The sequence below is a fragment of the Paramisgurnus dabryanus genome, chromosome 14, assembly GCF_030506205.2.
Source record: "Paramisgurnus dabryanus chromosome 14, PD_genome_1.1, whole genome shotgun sequence".
NCBI lineage: Eukaryota > Metazoa > Chordata > Actinopteri > Cypriniformes > Cobitidae > Paramisgurnus > Paramisgurnus dabryanus.
This window is the reverse complement of record NC_133350.1, coordinates 13775977-13796408: the sequence shown is the minus strand read 5'-3', so window position 1 is coordinate 13796408 and position 20432 is coordinate 13775977. Positions and strand designations below refer to the sequence as shown.

At 35.7% G+C, this 20432-nt stretch overlaps 1 protein-coding gene across 1 annotated transcript; it reads right to left on the bottom strand.

Moving 5' to 3' along the window:
* Window positions 1-2200: 2200 nt before the first annotated feature.
* Window positions 2201-20205, bottom strand: elk4 (ETS transcription factor ELK4). The gene is made up of 6 exons (XM_065259185.2): window positions 19812-20205; window positions 14350-14631; window positions 8427-9071; window positions 8168-8347; window positions 4891-5007; window positions 2201-2434 (listed from the first exon to the last, which is right to left on the bottom strand). The coding sequence occupies exons 2-6, from the start codon at window positions 14554-14556 to the stop codon at window positions 2333-2335; spliced, it is 1251 nt and encodes a 416-aa protein (XP_065115257.1). The 5' UTR covers window positions 14557-14631; window positions 19812-20205; the 3' UTR covers window positions 2201-2332.
* Between the last annotated feature and the right edge of the window lie 227 nt (window positions 20206-20432).

The window sequence follows — 20432 nt, the reverse complement described above, 5'->3', positions numbered from 1 at the left end:
CACAATAGTTTCACGTGCGCCCACGATACTAAGCGCGATCATTTTGTGTGCGCCCATAATAGTTTCACATGTGCACACGATACTAAACACGATCGTTTCGTGCGCATCCGCGATACTAAACGTGATTGTTTTACATGCGCCCGCAATAGTTTCATGTGTGCACCCCCACGGTACTAACCACGATAGTTTTACATGCGCACACGGTAATTTCACATGCGCAACGTGATACTAAACACAATAGTTTCACGTGCACCCACAATACTAAGTGCGATTGATCTGTGCGCACCCGCGATAGTTTCACATGTGCGCGAGATACTAAACACTATAGTTTTGCACGTGTCCGTGGTACTTACCGTGATATTTTGCATGTGCACGTGATAGTTTCACGTGTGTGCCCCCCCACCGTACTGACCAATATAGTTTTATGTGCGCATGCCATAATTTCATATGCGCATGCGATACTAAACAAGATAGTTTCACGTGCGCATGCGAAACTAAACTTTATTTAATTTTTGCTCCATGTCCTTTAGGGGCTCCGTAAATTACAGATTCTTTCTAAATTTAAAAGCCTTCACACGAGTCATGTCAAAGGGACTTTAGGAAGTTTGTTGGGTCTAAAAAGTTTGCACACTTGTAGGTAATCCTTTACCTGAGACCTGTTTATGAGATGCTGAATAGTTGATGAATAGTTTCTTTATACTGTATATATATATAAACATTTTTCTTTCTTGCTCATTGCACTTTATATGGTCCTACAAAGACTAACAAAACTCGTTTTCGTTAATAGTCCTAATATTAAAAGCCCATTAGCTGCAAACAAGAGGCATTTATTATACCCCATTCCAGTTTTGCATCTAAAGTTCATGGGTTTAAAATCATGGCTTGTTGAGCAAAGACTCTCAGAGGTAGGGTTTATATTGTGCAACATTTGGGTATTGATTCTCTATATTAGTTTATGTAAAATTGTCTAACACTCCACAAAAGAACAAATCGATAGATGAGGATTGCAAGTAGTGCCCATAAAGTTTGGAGACATTTTGCAATCTATGCCGGATTTAATCCCCCCGCAGAATCTGATCCTCTCTGAACTTGGCTACGCTCACACTAAAATACAAGTTTACTATTGAATTATGTGCAGTAAACATTTCTTATAAAATTGTAGGGAACCCACACATTTCAAAAGTTGTACATCAGAATGATTTAAAGCATCAGGCCAAGGTTCAGTGACACAGCGCCCCGTTCCCATTCACATCCAACCAATCTCCACCAGCACCTAATGGAGGGATGTGGCCAAACAGTTTTAAACACCGAGCTGGTAGCGATCCATTCAGTCTGAGCTTTGTACGCTCCATTAGTCTAATGGTGACAGTAAAGCAACATTTCAGGTTTTCTCACAAAAATGACATCTTTTCCAATGGCTTCCATTCTTTTAGAAAAGGGAAATGGCTTGTGTAAAAGGTGTGCATGTGCATTATCAGCATCATTTCAGCTCAGTATCTGGCAGTGTTCTGGTAATGGTCGCATGGCATTGGGTCGTGTTCGTCACACAGGCAGTCACCAGATATTTGGCTTTTGGAAATGTGTCACGGTCAAAGCACCAGAAAAGTTTGAGCCTCAACCTGTTAAACTGGGTGTATTTTCCCAAGGTTTGTCTCTTAGCAGTGACATCATTTCCTATCACCGCATTTCTTACCGTCGTCTCTGCATTTGAATCTGAGATGAGCATTTTATTAATAAGTGCAGCATGTTGAAGTAACAGGGAGGTCATATCACCATTATCAAAATCACAAGGCAAAAAGGGGCGGCTTGGCTTAGCATGGCAGGTTTGTTTGAGACATTTCCCAAACTAAAGGCAGACGTGGGGTAAGGTGAGGTGAAATTGCGATGATACGTACAAAACTATTCTTCCTTATCCATCTCATAACTGCGCTCTCGTCGTACAACACTGTACAACAGCGATGCTCCACGAGAAACAAAACAATAGCAAATTCAATCATACGCCTCAATCATGGTCCACTTACGGTAAAAACTAATACATGATGCTCATTTTGTCATCTTAGTAGCAGATGTAGACCACCAAGCATCTGCTATCAAGACATCATTGTAATTATTTCAAAGCCAATCCCTGAAGGCCGGCACATGTGACAAGAGAAACGCGAGAATTACATTGCAATGGCTTCAGCACACGAGAGAAAAGTATCATGAAGGTTCAAGAGTCAAGTGGATGCTCACGACTCTTAAAGGATCGAATTTATGATCGAACAGGAATAAGGTTAATCTGCATTTATCAATCAAGAATACGAGGCAATGATGAAGAGCGATGTCTTTCTCTTTATGTCTTCTGTGTGTCGGGTGAGATGGGGCCGGGCGTGTTGGTGCCATCTAAACTGTGCGCCGGTATGGTGAACTGGCTGGAGCTCAGGACAGAAGGAAACTGCATGAAAAACAAAAAACCGATGAGCAAGCATCCTTACTAGCAGATGAAGTTAAACTGTCTGGGTGTTTCTGTTGGTGATGCATTGCATTAGCAATGCTAAAGGTCGTGGGTTTGATTTCCAGAGAAGTCACTTCAGATAAAAGCATCTGCTAAATGCATTGTGTAAATGTAAATGAATTATATTCAGACATCTGAATAATGTATCTGAGGTAGGGTTGCAAAGGGGTGAAAAGTTTCCGGTAAATTTCCATATTGAAAATATTCCAAATTGGAAACTTAACCGGGATTTATGGGAATTTATTGGAACTATAGACGGTTTTAGCAGTAATAACATAAACAAGTGGCTTTCGTGGTCAACACGTAACTTCCGGTAAACTCAGCTGAGAATAAATAACAAAAAAGTACTTTAAAGGGACAGTAAGTAGGATTTTAAGTCTTTTATTAATCAAAATCAATGTCTTTATTCATAAATATGTCCTCGTTGGTATCAAATGAGCTCTGCCAGTGATCTGAGTTTTCTTTGTAAGCTTAGAATTTCTTCTCTTTACTTACATTGAACGGGAAGTCCAAGGAGGCTTCCATGTCGTTACGCCGTATTGATAAACTATAATAGCAGAGAGGGACAAAAAGCACTAGCCTACCAACGCGTTTTCATTCAGAACACGTGAACCAGTTGAAACGGAAAAGGAGATCAGTGATTACATAACGGCTACTGTAGTTGCAACACGCATTTGAAAAAGCGAGGCGCTAGAGAGCACTGTTTGTTTGAATGCAAAATACAATTTCACCACTAGATGGGGGTAAATCCTACTTACTTATTGTCCCTTTAAACGCAAGTTTATTTATATAACAAGCTAAATAAACCACATGTAGATTACCTAGGAAACCAAAACATTCGTTATTTTCGACGAGGTATGTATTCAAGAGTTCAGTTTAACAACTAGCATTGCATTGAAACAACTGAAACTGGAAGTAAAGTTCAAACCAGACGCGTATCGCGTAGGGATGCTTTACGATTAATCGCGATTAATTGTTAGCATAATAAAAGTGTTTGTTTACATCATATATGTGTGTGAACTGTGTATAATAACTTTGTATAAATAAATGTACACACATGCATGTATATGTTTTAGAAATGTGTATATACATTTGTATATTTATGTATAATTTATATTATATATAAATACTTAATATATACATTTTTTTTTCTTAAAATTATACATGAATGTGTTCATATTTATATATATACATATTTATTATACACAGTTTACACACATATGTGATGTAAACAAAAACTTTTATTCTGCTAACGATTAATCGCGATTAATTGTTTAGCATCGCGTCACCGCATATGCGTCCGATGAAACCGTCTATACAAACAAACAAACATGTTGTTTGGTCATAAGCAGACATGCATGCAAGATAATGCAAATTTTAAAAATGGCATCTTGACTGATTTAATTGTAGAACTTAACTGATTCTTTCACTGAGAAACACAAAAGCATAATAAACATGATTATAGTTATTATAATAGCGCTACCGTTCATTTAGATATCTGAATTGCCCCTTAAAGCAACACTATGTAGTTTCCATGTAAAAATGACTTACAGCTCCCCCATGTGGTTGAAAAGTGCAACAGTGCCTGGTATCAGACACTCTTCTGCAGGCAGGGGGAGGGGCGGGGCTGTGTGCTCTACCCTCCACCGCCACTTTCAGAGTGTGCTTGTAGCAGCTAGGAGGCTGCTCAGGTTGCAGCAACAGTACAATTTGTCCAGTTAAAAGTTGTTCTATCACTGAAATAATTTTAGAGACATTATTTAAAGGTAAAAAAACTACATAGTGTTGCTTTAAGTAATACATGCAGGATTTATTTTCATTTCAGGGGAAGTGAATTTGTGCGAATTTTTAGGCACTACTTTTTTAACAATCTTGCATAAATGTTTCTAGTCGGTGTATTTGTCTTTACAATGGTATAATGTTGTTGCACACTAGCTTACACACAGCACAAGGAAGTTTTAAACTAATTTATGTAATTTACATCTATACATTTTACAGACATTTTGACATAATTTTGTGTGCATGATTCAAGAAATGATCTGTGTATGTTATGTAAGAATGCAAATACATGCAGTGGGTGTGGCCTCAATGCTACTTGAGTAAGCAGTGTGCATTTGACTGAAGAATGAACGGAACTGAAATTGCATTAAATCTTGTTGTTTTAAATTTAAGTTCCCTGTAATAAGCAATTCCCAGTTTAAATTTCCATTAATTCCCATATATTCCCATGGTAAGTTTCCAGCCTTGAAAATTCCCAAAATTTTGCAACCCTAATCTGAGGGCAATTTTACACTTTGGCTTTCAATGAATTAAATTCAGCTCCGTATCAAGCAATAAAAAAATGTGCATGATGTTGTTTAAACAATTTGCTTTTAAATGAAATCATACTGACTCACCTGAAACAGAGTATGTGCGCCCTGTCTCCGAGCGGGGCTCAAGGGCGCAACCGGACTGAGCGTGCTCCAGAAATGGATATTTGATAGAAGTGGACTAGGGGTGAGCACGAAGGGTGTCTGTAACAAACGAGAAAATGAATTTTCTCTAGTGTGCATTTATTAAAGCGGCTTTCCACTAGCTTGTAAGATATACGTAACCTCTATATATAAATGTTTAATTAAAAGCATCTTAATGAGACTCGATAAGAATCAATCACAGCGCACGCGTTATGTTTTTTATGAGAAACTATGAATAATAGATTTAAATTAAAGTGTATTTCATCTTTCATCTAGCTCAAAGACAGCAGGAGTTGATCCTAAGGGACAGGCTATATGAGCGAGGTGATCCATCAAAGATGCATCTAGCGAAGATCACATTCATTTTATAACCAATGAGTTTCTCGAACACCCCAGTCTCAGCTCAACTGAGTTTAACTGGTGCATTACTGCCCTCTTGTGCCTAAAACTAACCAAACAACCACAAGGAAATAAACTTGACATGACCAAATAGATGATAAACACATGTTTGATAACCTTAGGGATAAAATGACCAAATACAATCACCACTCTTTTGTTTTGCCTAAAAAAAGTTTATAGGATTTTACCACATGCCGGGTGAAATCTTTAATCTGTTTGCTAAAAAAAGTAACAGGACACCCTCGGTTGAAAAACCTGAAGAACTTGATGTATAATTTATACCTGTGACACAAATAATACAGGACTTTTAGAGTCAGTCTGGCACTACATAAAGACGAATAAAACTGGGACAGTATGAATTCAGAAAATAAAATATATAAACAAGCCAAATTTTTTCTTGATAAAGCATCTAAATTTCTTACTATAAAGGACTTAACTACAGGATTTTAGCCTGGATTTACCCCAGTTTTCCACTCCTGACAATCTGAATCTCAAATGACATGGGCTGGGTATCGATTCAGTGTTCCAGATTGATTTGATTTCGATTCACAAGCTATCAAATCGATTCTACTTTAGATTCTGATTCTTGGATAGATTTTTATGCTCGATTCTCGATTCGAATGAATGAATATAGAATTAATACAAATATTATATTTATAAAAAAAGAACAGTGAACATAAGTTTACAAGTGGGTAATTCATAAAAAAGAAATTAAGAGCCACAATACAGGTTTGTTAAACTCTTTTATTTTAAGTACACTTGGGTACATTAAAACAGAACCCATCTCTAATTTTTAAATGCATACATTTATGTTTAATACAATACAATTTTGATGCAAGATGAAAAATGTATGCTGAAAAAAGTAAAAACAGTCGCATTCCTTGATCAAACAGGATCAGGTTATTTCATTTGTTTTTAAATCGATTTGTGGCCTTTGAGAATCGATTTTTAATCACCCACGTTTAAAAAAAAAAATTGCCCAGCCCTACATACTATGCACTAAGAAATTCCCATATGACAAAAAAATTAATTTCTTTGACCAAAAAAATGTTTTAAATATATACTAAATACATTTCGTAGAAGAGAATTTGAAAATATATTTAATTTTAACCTTAGCATATCATTTTAAATTAGCATATATTTGAAAATGTGTTTTGGGGCAACAAATGCTAATTTTACAACCCATACGGCAAAAAAAATATTTTCCTGGCCAAAATATAAAAGTTTGTATTAAATGTAAAAAGTACAACATTTATAAGTATGTATAATAAAGGATAAAATTCAAAGTATATTTTTGCAGTTGAAACAAATTTAATTTTAATCTCTTCAAACCTGTTACGTTTACCGTACAAAGTTTTTTTCCAATGTGACATAAATATAAAATCTTTAAAATAAATGTTTTTTTTTTATTCTAAATATACAAAAATTACCACAAATTATATTTGTGAAAAATAAATATTTCAAAATATGAAGAGTTTCGTAGCAAAACGAGATAACGTTTTAAATTTTTATTTATTTATTTACTTTTCTGTGTAAATGCACTACTCACACTATTTATAATTAAGGGTGTCACGATTTCGATTTTAAATCGAAATCGATCGAAATTAAGGCACAACCTCGAACTTCGAATTAAAAAATGGGATCGTCGATACTGCCACGCCCCCATGTCACGTCCGGTCGGCTTGCCAAGCGGAGGAAAAAAAACTCTCAGAGATTTATATTTTAAACACAAGGGATGTATTGCTACAACTTTTTAAAATGCATATCATAAACAGGATTACTACCTAGTGATCTGACTTCAGACTGAGCGCAGCTCTCTGCACGTGCGCGAGAGTGAGAGAGGGGTCAAGATGCAGCGGGTTATATTTTAAACAAAAAAAGGGATAGTTTGCCTCAGCTCGAATGAAACGCATAAAACTGAACAAATACGTAAGGATTACTACTTTAGTTTATGTTTAGACTTCGGACAGATGCGAGTGCACGTGAGACAGAGAGAAGCGCAGATGCTCATGACGCGATGGATTTATTTCAGATGCTTGGAGTCCAAGACGCACGCATTAAGTCCAGGTGCGTGCAAGAAGAAATCCTTTCTCTCCAAGCTCTATCGCGTAAAGTGAAGCCCACAAACCATGTGAGAAAAAGCACGCAATTTGCATGTTAATGTGAAACTATAATAGTAGTAATAAATAATAATGGCATAGCATTTTTTGTCTTTCAAAAAAAAAGTAAAAATCGAGGATCGAATTGAACCGTGACATCAGAATCGAAAATGTAATCGAATCGAGGATTTGGAGAATCGTGACACCCCTATTTATAATATAAAATAGCATAGAAGAGTGCACAAGTGCGTGATTTGGGACGCACCTTGAGAGAAAATCGGGTCCAGGACCTCTATGGGTTCCGATATTTCATGTAATGCGTGACGTTTACATATCAAAAAACTCACACTTCCCCTCTGACACATCGAAGAAAATCGGGGCACGTTTGATTTTTAAGATTTTAAATCGGGAAGATTACACCAGTACTCACAATAGCCAATGAGAGACGGAGGTGAATGACCTTTTGAAATAGTGACCGTGAAACAAGCTGCTGTATGGGTCGGTAGATAGCGGAGATGAAGAAACAGCCTGTCAACATGACTTAAAACTTCTAAAAAAGCTGCAGATAAATTGTCTTGGTTTTTAAACACGGTCTGTATCTGCCATGAGATGGAAAATGAGACATAAAATTGGGTTTGACTGGAAAAAGTCCTAACAAACCGAAGGTCCTCTGCATCGGAAATAAACCATAGTGCATGTGTGATTGTTGAGGTCGAGCTTACCTGCAGGAAAGCTGGGGTGAGAGAGGCTGTAGGGAGGGAGGGGCTTAGATTGAGAGGACTGAGGAGGTCAGAGCTGGTCACCACCAGCGTAGGCATCAATTCCAGGCCTTTGGGTTTCTTAGACTTTCCACTGTTACTCTGGGATGGAGACTGAGACGTCTCGATGGTCAGTATTGTGTCCTTGGAAAATAAAGAGACAGAGATATGTTACATTTTAAACAACATGCTTACAAAATATTCTTCTTCACTGGTGTCGTACCTGCAGGTGAATCTCTGATGGCTGGGAGGAGACAGACTCTTTCTCGCTGTCAATCATCAGCTCCTGGGAATCGGTCATCGGTGAAGATGAGGGGGAATGAGGAGGTGGCGAAGAAGAGATTCCTGAATTCTCCGCAGAGGGCGCATCCACGAACCTACACACTACATGCGAGAAAGCCGTGTGTACGGTCTGTGCCTCTGTCCGGGTGGACAGTGGGCCTTGAAGTTCAGCAGTCGTCCTGTTCTGAATATTGGTCCCGTATTTAATGACTGTGGATGGTTGGGGTGACTCCTGGATGGCTTTTTTCTCCACAAGCTTTTCTCCTGGGTTTTCGATCCTGATGGATTTGAAGATTTGTGTTCCTGACTTCAGCGAGTTCAGCGTGAAGGATGTGTACAAGCCGGAGTGGATATAGTCATTCCGACCGGACGACTTGGATTGACCCGATGCCGCGCCGCTTCGGTCTTGTGCCGCTTTTCCGTCTTTATCCCCGGAGTTGTGTGTAGGTCTGTCAAGAAGCTGCAGAGCCCCATCAGAACCTCCATCTGAACCCTCCATTCTGGTCATAGCATCTCCATTCAAGATATCAGGGTAGGACACAAAGCGGTACACAAACTTCTGCCCATTGACTTTTCTGATGATGTTCTGAAGGAAGAAATGGAGAGACAAAAACACAATGATTTTTTTCTGTAGCATAATTGATTGAGCATTGTATTAGTTGCACAAAGGTAATGGGTTTGATTCCCAGGGAAAACATTATTATGCTTTGTGTAAAAGTAGGGTTATATCGGCCGATAATGTTTGCTGCTTCTCAATGAATTATGTTGAAATGCCGCAACATCCAAAAGCCAGAGGGCGCTCTTGTGCAGAAACTCAATATGTGCTGCAGAAGAAGAACCATTTACACACGCATCTCCAGGAAATTGCTTAAGCATATATTTATATTGCTGTTTTTCAAACCTTTTCAGGTATTTTCATGATAATAAAGAATATATATACAGATGAGTGTTGCTTTTTCAAATGCATAATATGAATGAACGACCCAAACTAACAGTGATTTCAGATCGATAAGGACTTACTGATCAAAAGTCATAGTACATTAAATAGCTGTGCATAATATCAGCTGTTATATAAAGCATCCCTATATAAAAGCATCTTAACATAATAATAAATCAATTTAACTTCTGTGGTGCTAACGTAGGGCTCATACTAGGGATGGGCATTCGATTAAGTTTTCTTTGTCGATCGTCGGGAGAATTAACGATCGACTATCGATTAATCATTAATATTTTTATAATAAAATTTGTTATTTAACTTTTATACTTAAAAAATGCAATGAATACAAATATACAGCGTGTTTTTCCTCGATGAGACCTTTATTACAAGATCAACTTGTGGCAGACAGTTAAACTATGTTTCAAACATATATTTGCGTGCATGTGCGGTGCTCTAAAGCAGCGGAACATGCAGCTGCGAGCCAGCGTTCTTAAACAGAGACCTCATTAGTTCCAAAATAAATAAAAAAAACAGATTCATGTTTAACATTAAATTAAACAAAACACATAATACTTAGATCTGAAAGGTTTTGTCAAAATGTAACTCAAAATTATTCAAGCCAGAAGAAAGTGCAAGATATTAGCCTTCCTAACATTAGGCTATAACAAATTAGGCTACTTAAAGCCTCGTGAAAAATAACTAACTTAAGTAACTGGCATAAAACTTCTGCACCAGTCTACTGATTTTTTTTGAGAAATAAAAGCATGTTTTGGGGTCAGACGCGACCGCAACCCATGGTGACCGTCAGTTCAGCCGCCGCTAAAAAACACCCGCTCCGAGGAGACTGACCGGGATCACAGGTACCTCAGCGCTAACTTGGCTTATTCCGCATACAGAGTATGTGTGAAACAGCGTGCGTTTTGTGAGCCCCATTCACCATTGTTTAATTATACTAACATAGTCTTTTAGTTTTTATTTGTTGTAAAACAACAGTAGACACAAATTTACTATGGTCTCCAACTCCACAATATACCATAACCATGGTATTTGTAGTAAAATTGCGGAAATACAAATCGTTTTAATCTGAAAAAAAAAAAACATTTTCACAATGATAAAATCATGGCTAATTTTCCTAAGGTAGTAATTACAAAATTATATATGTTTGAAAGACGGAGATGCACACCTGTCAATCTATTACATAACAGAGCGAGGCCAGAGACAAACGTGCTTATAAACGGGAGTAATATGGAATAATGTGTGCATCTGTGAATAACTGTAAGTATACATTTCTTTTAAATATATTTTGTCATATAAAGTTTTGAGACATGGCCTAATAATGCTTTTTTCACTTTAATTGCTCATTTAGACTTATTGTGCGGGTAACAGCGTTTTTGACGCATTTACCTCAGAGATTATTTTAGCAATATTGCTTTTTTCCGGTAATAATAATACAATTTATATTTCAATCCTGTTTCATTGTCTGTTTATTCATTTCATTATGCTGTTATGTTAATGTGAGGATATTTATTTGCCATATGAAACCGTTATATGAATACTTTTGTTTAATATTCAAATATATGCGGAATAATGTGTGCGTCTTTGAATTCATACAGTTGCTTATTTTTGTCGTAAAGTTTTGAGAAATAATAATATTGTGAGGATTTATTTCCATATGAGACGCTTTTTGTCGTTGAATACTCTCGTTTATTATTTGGAAATCATATACATAGGAAATATATAATGTGGAAGGGTAGACTTATGCTTATTTTTGCTTACTACTCTGCTTATTTTTATTTATGATATATGTGGAGATAAATAAAGCATTGCAAAACTGCTGATTTGATCCATTCAGATCCTGACCACCAGGCTAGAGATTTTAAACATCCTTAATCCACATTTACTAGTCTGTCAAATAATATCTAACATATATTGTTTTGTGAAAAAAAATGATGCTTTGTTCTATTGTTTATGCGGAAAAGTGTTCACAGAAAGTGTCAATCACATGAACGTTTTATATGAATAAGCGGTCAGCAGCGCACTGCAACGGGTGCTTGTGCTTGACGGATTCGCCGCACACATACGCAAACGCACTGCATACGCAGTATTTGTGAAACAGGAGTTAGATAAAAAAAAATGCATTCAATTAATTGATAACAAATTAACGTGATCGACGAAATTCTTAACAATCAATTATCGATCGTCGATTAATTATGCCCATCCCTAGCTCATACATAAGACATTCAAACAAACCGTAAAAACACTGTATACAAACATAGCATGTGCAACTCATCTTCTTATTTCGTTCATATTGCGAACACAAATACAGCTAAATTAGTAAAGCATGAGGATCATGACATCTCATTTTTGGGTCAACTTTAAATATGTAAATAAGTATTAGAGATGCACCGATATATCGGCAGTTTTTATGCACTGCACTTTTAGCCCAAAATAAAGTTCTTTGGCAAAAAATGTTTTTTAAAGGAACAGTATGTAGGATTGTGGCCAAAACTGGTATTGCAATCACAAAGCTTGTGGCTAAAACTGGTACTGCAATCACACAACTGGTGGCCAATACACAAAATGACAACATAAACATCAGTTGAGGGCTGCAACTCCACTTTTTAAATGACAATATCCTGGCCAGACCACTGTTGTCAGTTATATAAGTATGTGAAATGAAAATGATTTCTTAATGTCTAGTGACATATCAGGGCCATTTTATAATTAATTGATATAAATTTCTTACACACTGTTCCTTTAAATATATTCTAAATACATTTTGTAGAAAGTAAAGCTAAAAGCTTTTTTAATTAGAAAATATATTTAGTTTTAACTTTCATATATTATAATATATTTTAAAATGTATTTCAGGGGAAACAAATACATTTCTAATTTTCTAATAAAATATATTTTTACTGCATGGCCAAAATATAAAAGTTTGTATAAAATGTATAAGTATGTAAAATATAAAATTGTAAGTATGTTTTTGCAGTTGAAAATATATTTAATTTTAACTTTTCAAACCTGTTATGTTTACAAAGTTTTGCAAAGTTTTTCCTCCAATGCGACGTAAATATAAATGCTTTAAGATATATTTATTTTTCAAATATATTTCAAAATATACAAAAAATAAATACATTTTTGTGAACATTATGTCAAAATATATTTATATATTTTTTGGCCATTTTTTACATTTAAAATTATATTTGAACCTATATTTTTTGCCCTATGGGAGGATTTTACAAATATTTGAAACACTGGTAAAAAGCTAAATTATCTTCATACTGGTAGATGTTATCTTTTTGCACTTTTTAAGTTTAATCAACTTGGATTTACAAGTCATTTTAGTTACTGTAACTTTTAAAATAAAGTTAACATAACTAAAGCAAATTCAACTTGATTTATTAAGTTACAGCAACTCACCACTTCAAGATAGTTGAAATGACTTGTAAATCCTAGTTGATTAAAGAGATTAGGATTTTTTTTACAGTGTAGTCGAATATCGGTTTCGACACAGAAATTTGTATTGGTGCATCTTTAACAACTATACATTCAATGGTTGATAGCAAGCATCATTGACCATTTCACTCACACACAGGGTTTGATACATTAAATATTTTGATTATTTAGTGGCAAGAAAAGCTGATGCATGACTCTTTCACCCAATGCATTTTTAAATATCTACACAAAACAAATACATAAAAACCCCATCAATGCAGCCCCTTATATTTTTATCATCCAAATGGTGCGTTCTCTTACCCTCTCTACTTTAACAAAACAACATGCAATTAAAGAAAATGATCTGCTTCAAGAAACCAGAAAAAATATGGAAAAACGATACACCTGCCTCTGGTGCGAAGACAAAATATAAAAACACCACAAGCTTGGCAAACCCTCAAACATGCAGATGTCACTGTAATAAACCTCTTCTGACTTCCCTAATGCCATTTATGCAGGAACTCTAAGAGCGACTCTTTTAAAGACTTTGCGCCCCTCATGTTTTAGCAGCCGATCCCTATTTGAAAAGTGTACAACACTGTAGGGGTGAGCGGGCCACAAACTAATGCGAGGATAATTGTAACACGGCTACTTTACATATTTATACAGCGCCGAGAAATCTGTGCTTTTGGTGTTTTTCTCTTACTGTCATCTCATGTGAACTTGTGAAAGGTTTTGATGTGTTTTTGTTGAACAAAACGTGTTTTGGAGGCAGGAAAGTAAAAGTAAATGGGACGTATTTTAAAAATCTAAGCTCATAGTCTAAAGCGCACGGTGCACAGTCTAAAAGGGGATATCCGAATCTACTTTGTTATGTTAATTTAACGACAAGATAAATGGTTTGTGCGCCTAGCACACAGTCTAAAAGGATTGTTCCTATTCTTGTAATGAGTAAAGGGTGTTTTTGTCTGTAATGTGCAATAAACCAATAAGAGTCTCATCTCTAATCCCCTTTAAAAGCCAGTTGCGCTAGCGATTCCCTTAGCTTTTTCAATGGCGTGAAAAATGGCTTTTCAATATTTTAGTTAGCCAACAATGTGCCTGAACACACCTCGTTTTCAAGTCAGCAAACCCATGGGTGCACAAATGCATTTGCTGGACGTAAAAATGATAACTGTGTCTTGTTACTCAAAACATAAAACCATTTTGAAACATGTCAGCAACTCCTGGTAACTGATAGCTGGGATTGAAAAAATTTTTACACAGCGGGGTTAGTTGTCACACAGGTTAAACCATTAAGACTCAGGTATACAATGATAGTGAAATAAAAACAATGTAAATACTATTCATCAAAATGATAACTGTTAATACTGATATATTATCAGACCTCAATATACCCCCAGCTTATTCAACTATATACATGTACTCAGCATTTCAGTATGTGTGTATGCTGCCAACCAGGCTAAAAGAACACAATTTTAGTACACACCTTGTCGTAATAGTAACGCAGAGCCCGGCTGAGCTTGTCATAGTTCATGCTGGGTTTGTTCTTGCGGGCGCCCCATAATCTGGCCACCTCCTCGGCCTGCAAGAGTTTAAACTCTCCATCTTCATTGGTCCAGCAGATCAGCTTCTCATTACTGGGGTCCAACAGAAGCTGAAGCAGGAACTGCCACAGGGTCACCGAGCTGTCCATGGTCTCCGATGCTGAGAAACGCTACTTTACAGCCCATCCAACATGCGTCATTCTCCGGAAAATTTCTGGCGACAGCTGTAACATAAAATGATCAATATGCATTTAAATAGAGAGATTGCTGTACTCGACACCAATTTAATATTAGCAAACATTTTGTGTGCACATTTAATATTAAAGCTTTAATATTTACGAGCCATCGTATGATGATGAATGTAAGAAGTGGCACAGCACTAAGTATACACCACATTCATGAAAATGATTATTGCTTTCATTAAAGTGAGCGACTTCAAATTAAGTCTTGACGGATCAAATAACAAGTGACTATTTGAATTCATAGATGCATGATAAACATGCACACAAATCAAACAGCGAATGTTACTGCCTTCAGAGTAATCCAGGCATTGTGCTGAACGCAAGCTGACTGTGTATGTAAGCAGCTTAAATCTGCCTTGACTCATCCCATATCCAACTGGGTGTCGCAAAACACGGAGTGAAAACCCACATACAATCTGACTGAACAGAATGCACAAAAATAGAAACACAGAGGCGAGACAAAGCCCTTATTACAAACTGTAGAAGAGAAGGTGTGGGAAATTTGAACTAGGCATAAAGAAGGAAGATTGAAATCTACTTGGATACCATAACCACAAATTAAGTTAAAAACAGTGACATGTTGCATGGAGATTACGTTTATGCCTTTGCATTTATGCATTTGGCAGACAATTTTATCCAAAGTGACTTACAGTGCATTACAAGGTATAACAAATGTTTATTTAGTTTCATCAATTTTCTGTTAGTCTCTTATTTACGGTAATAACATTTGTGTTATATCTGTTAATATCGGTATCGGCCATAAAAAAACCTATCGATCGACCACTACTATCTAGGGATGCACCGATACAATATTTCTGTGCCGATAATTTTTTTTTTTTTTTTGCCTTGATCATTGGCAGTTTTTATATCGGCCGATGTCCGATAGTGTAAAAAATACATCGGTGCATCCCTAAATACATCACATCTGCTGATGATTACTGGAATATTAATAGCAAAATAAAGCATGTTTTCATTAACGATCTAAAAAGCACATACTTGAAACTCCACATACAGCTAATCTATGTTATAATGTTATAAGCACTTTATTCACATTCAATTAAGTATTTAGGTAACTAAAAGGTGTGAACTGTTGGGTTTATAGACAAAATACTCCATGAACTGACCACAATGTCACTGTCAGTTCAAATACAAAAACCAGAGTCATATAATAACAGAGTTACGAAACGCTTTGATCTCGCCGCCGCGCGGTCACGTGATTCATGTAACGTTCTACAGTTCCAAACCAAGCAGGGCTGTCAATATGTTTGCATAGGTTTTCAGCTATTTTAGGTAAATATTAGCTTGTAATGGGAATTGATCACTATACTTAGCTACTATGTTTATAACGTTTTTTTTACTAGGGAGTGATGGAAATACAGTAAATCAGTTAATAAAGATAAACAGTTAATTGTGACCCAAAGATAACTGTGGTTATCTATACCAACTACAGCAACACAGTTTATCTTTTATTTTTGTAGCAAAATATGGCTATATAAATGGCTATCAATCTGCTAAAAACATAATTCCTACACTTTTACTATATTAAAATCACAAAAAAAGATCGCCAACGCGGTTATTTGTAACAGTGAAGCATAACAGAAACACACTAAATTCATATTTTAAATTCACATTAAATGTTAATATAATCATACATGATTTTCGAGGATACATCACTCGTATTACTTACCAAACACAATGAAACACATAGCAGCATTGTGAAGCAGTGTGACTTTCTTATAAGGCATTTAGCTTGTCGCTGTTGCCCCCTAGTGTTACTCGTAATATATAAAAAAGATAAGTATAAAGTAGATGGCCACCAGTAATACAATAAACCATTAAATCTATATTATTCACACATATACACAACTCATTAAAATATAAAAATTTTACTAGTTATTATTAACGATAATCATTACCTACAGCAGAGTTCATAAAATATCACTGTTGACTATATTAATGAAATGTCCGAAAATGTAAAGAGAAACGGTAATTTCATCGATTTACCAGCAGGTGCCATTGAAATGAATGGGCTTCAGTGCTGCGTTTGGAACTATGCGTCACTACCGGTCACTATGAAACGCTGTTACTTCCGCATTCCATTCTTACAACGGACGTCTATGTGAGTGTCGTAACTCTATTATTATATGACTCTGACAAAAACATAATGCATGATGACAGCCTCTACACACAGTTACTTGATATAACTTTGTTTATTTACCTCCTCAGTTGGTTAATGAATGATGAAATATTATGGATGCGCCAATATATCGGCCTATAATCGGTATCGGCAGATAAAAGCATTACTTCCACACTATCAGACATATGCACTTCTTGGATTTTGTGACATCATAATTTAAAAAAGTTAAACATTCAGGTGTACAGTTGTGTTATATTTTGATATTGAGTAAGTTGCATCAACACGAAATTTCTTATACTGATACCGATTTTCGATTACTTCGAATGACATCAACCGATACTTATAGGTTAAATGGATAGTTAACCCCAAAATGAAAATTCTGTTATCATTTTCTTATCCTCATGTTGTTCTAAACCTGTATTTTTTTATGAACAGAAAAGAAGATATTTTGATAAATGTAAGCAAGCACAGTTGATTGAAACCAACTTCCACAGTAGGAAAAACAAATACTATGGAATTTAATGGCCATCATTTATCAAAATATCTCAATTCATACAGGTTTAGAACAACACAAGGACGAGAAGATAATGACAGAAATTTGATTTTGGGGTAAACTATCCATTTAACCTTTAAAGGGATACTTCACCGATTTAGCATTCAGCTTTGTATCTGTAGAAACCCGGCAGTATTACTGAATGACCATGTTTCCCTCCCTCATTTCCCCCTGAGAGGAGAGATATCTGCATTTTGGTTCTGCAAAAAAGTCCTCCGATGATGCAAAAATCGTCATATTACATCATCGGAGGACTTTTTTGCAGAACCAAAATGCAGATATCTCTCCTCTCAGGGGGAAATGATGGAGGGAAACATGGTCATTCAGTAATACTGCCGGGTTTCTACAGATACAAAGCTGAATGCTAAATCGGTGAAGTATCCCTTTAAAGGTGACATAGAATGATTGAACGGGGTATTTATCCTTGTTCTGTGATGTGACATTTAGACAAAAAAATTTTTTTTTGGGTCTGTAATGCCTTAGAAGCTTCCTAAAAACCTCTCTCAGATAGCTCTATTAGGGTGGGGGATTTTAAACAAGTGGTTTTGCACCTATTTGGCTCCCCCTATTGGCTTAACTTGCAATCTCATAACTGATTGGCTGACTTTGCTGCCACTCAAAAAATGTTGCCAATTATTTTAAAGTGGAGGGGCAGTTAGATGCCTGTGATGTCATAAGCATCAGTTTTTCAGATTGGGCCGTTTTCTGGCTGACATTTCTTAAAGTGGAATTTCTATGAGACTGAGATGTTTAGCATGTCTAGCACTTTTTGTATGTTCGTGAATGCGGGTAGACTACCATTATTCAACAAAGACAATGTAAAAATGGTTTTTCCTTCTCTGTCCTCTTTAAGTTTCGGTTGATGGCATTCGAAGTAATCGAATATTGGTATCGGCATAAGAAATTTTGTATTGATGCAACTCTATAACAAAATATAACACAAACTACTATACACCTGAATGTTTCTCTTTTTATTATTTTCATTATTTGTAATTTACATCGTGACACTATATTTATTTCATATTAAGCAAATTTACTTTATTTTACTGGTCAGGTATTTTCATGATAATAAAAATATTTATGATGATTATGTTTGACAAGTGTTGTTTTTTCAAAAGCATGTTATAAACGACTTAAAATCACAGTGATTTTAGATTGACAACGACTTCCTATTGATCAAAGTACATGAACAAGTTGTGTATAAAATCGGCTGTGAGATTCAGAATCGATATCAGACAGGTAGTATTAATGTATCTGTATTTATGGCCCAATACCTATATTTAAAATTAACTTTTAATATCACACATACACCTTTGAAATGTTTTGGACTTAACATTAAAGTCATCCTTGAGATGATGATCATTTCACTCTTAGTTCAAAATTGTGACATAATTGTGACATAATGACAGTCATCACCCAAACATCTGGCACTGATGTTACCATATTCATACATTATTTGCTGGATTTACATTAATTGAAAGACTACAACAAGAAGGATCTAAATGCTAAAGCGATCCTAAACCCCAGTTTCTAAATCTATAACGCATCTTGTGCATTTACCACATAATGTAAAGCCTAAAAATACAAATTTTGCTGTATATAATTCAACAGCATTCATTATAAGGTTGTTAGAAATATGAAAATAGTATTTTTTAACAGGACATCATCTCTTTAAACTGCATGCCCGTGTCAAACTTACAGAAAATACAACATGGATTTTAAAGTTGAATTATAATGTAAACATTAGTGATGCACCGATGTATCGGCCGCCGATATTTATCGGCCGATTTTTGATGAATTTGAAATCATCTGCATATCGGCAATAGCACGAGAAACGCCGATACCGATTGTTTATTAATTAACTGCATAAAGAAATCCATTATATGTAAAAATGAGTTAATGTTGTTAATAAAATAAATGCTGAATAGCAAAAACCACCTTTGAAGGTTGTCATGCTCTCTTATTATATTTGTTTTAGCTTAATTTGTGCCTCTCTTATTATGTTGGTCAGTTGAATGTTAATTAGATCCAATCCATGTTCAGTAAAAATTATTTTAATGCAGAAATAAACTAGCTAATAGACCAACTGTATAGTATTGTATACAAGTGTTTAATATCGGCATCGGCCAGAAGTTGTCTGTTTAAATCGGTATCGGCCCAAAAAAATCCTATCGGTGCATCCCTAGTAAACATTATAAACATGCATTAAAAACAAAACTTTAATTTAGGTGTAAGCACTTCACATACATTCAATCACATTTAATAGTGCAGACGGTTCAAAGTACAATATGTGCCATTCATGTCGTCTCACAAAATCCTCTGAAATACTCACAATTATTACGTAACACAATTATTAATTAACAATAAATATAATGATAAAATACACAAATAAGTCACAAATATTAAACTAAAGCAACCTGTTAGATCTTCAGTTTAGCTCATTAGCATTGAGTTAATGTCTGTCAAACTCACCCGAGAGTTTTCGCTCCTGTGCAGTCTCTCCTCAAGTAATTTACACGTAATTAAAATACAAAAATACAATAAAATAAAAAAATCTTCGTTTCCTTTATGTTTACATCGTGCACAGATAGCGGGTGGGCAGCTAGCCTAGCGCGTTAGCATGCTAGCTATAAAAGTCTTCGCTAAGTTCAAATAACCCAAGATCGTGTAAATATTGTGTATTTAAAGCGGTTTTCTGTTGTATTTACAGCGAAATCGACGAAATGCTGAGAGAAAGAGAAAAGACGACAGGCTAAAGTAAACGCATAATATCGTGTACTCTTATTGTGCTGCAACCAGAAAACAAAACAGGAAGCAACATGAATCACAGAGGCGCGCAACACAAGAGCAGAGCACAGTAACTTACGTTATAACTCCAACAATACAGACTCACAAGTTTATAAACGTGTTATACATGACTGTTAAAGACATGATTTCCTTCTGATAAAAGTTATGAGATTGCAGCAGAGGCGGGTGCGTAAGACTAAAGAGTTCACATTCATCTCATGATGGACAATTTCATTCAACAAACAAAGCACAACATATATAACAAAAATATTATCCAACGTAAATAATTATGTAATTGTGTCTCAT

Excerpts from the sequence above, each read along its gene's own strand:
- elk4 (XM_065259185.2), bottom strand. The coding sequence starts at position 14,556 with ATGGACAGCTCGGTGACCCTGTGGCAGTTCCTGCTTCAGCTTCTGTTG. Across the intron at positions 9,072-14,349 it reads TGCGTTACTATTACGACAAG|AACATCATCAGAAAAGTCAA; the intron begins GTGTGTACTAAA and ends TTCTTCCTTCAG. Across the intron at positions 8,348-8,426 it reads CATCAGAGATTCACCTGCAG|GACACAATACTGACCATCGA; the intron begins GTACGACACCAG and ends TTATTTTCCAAG.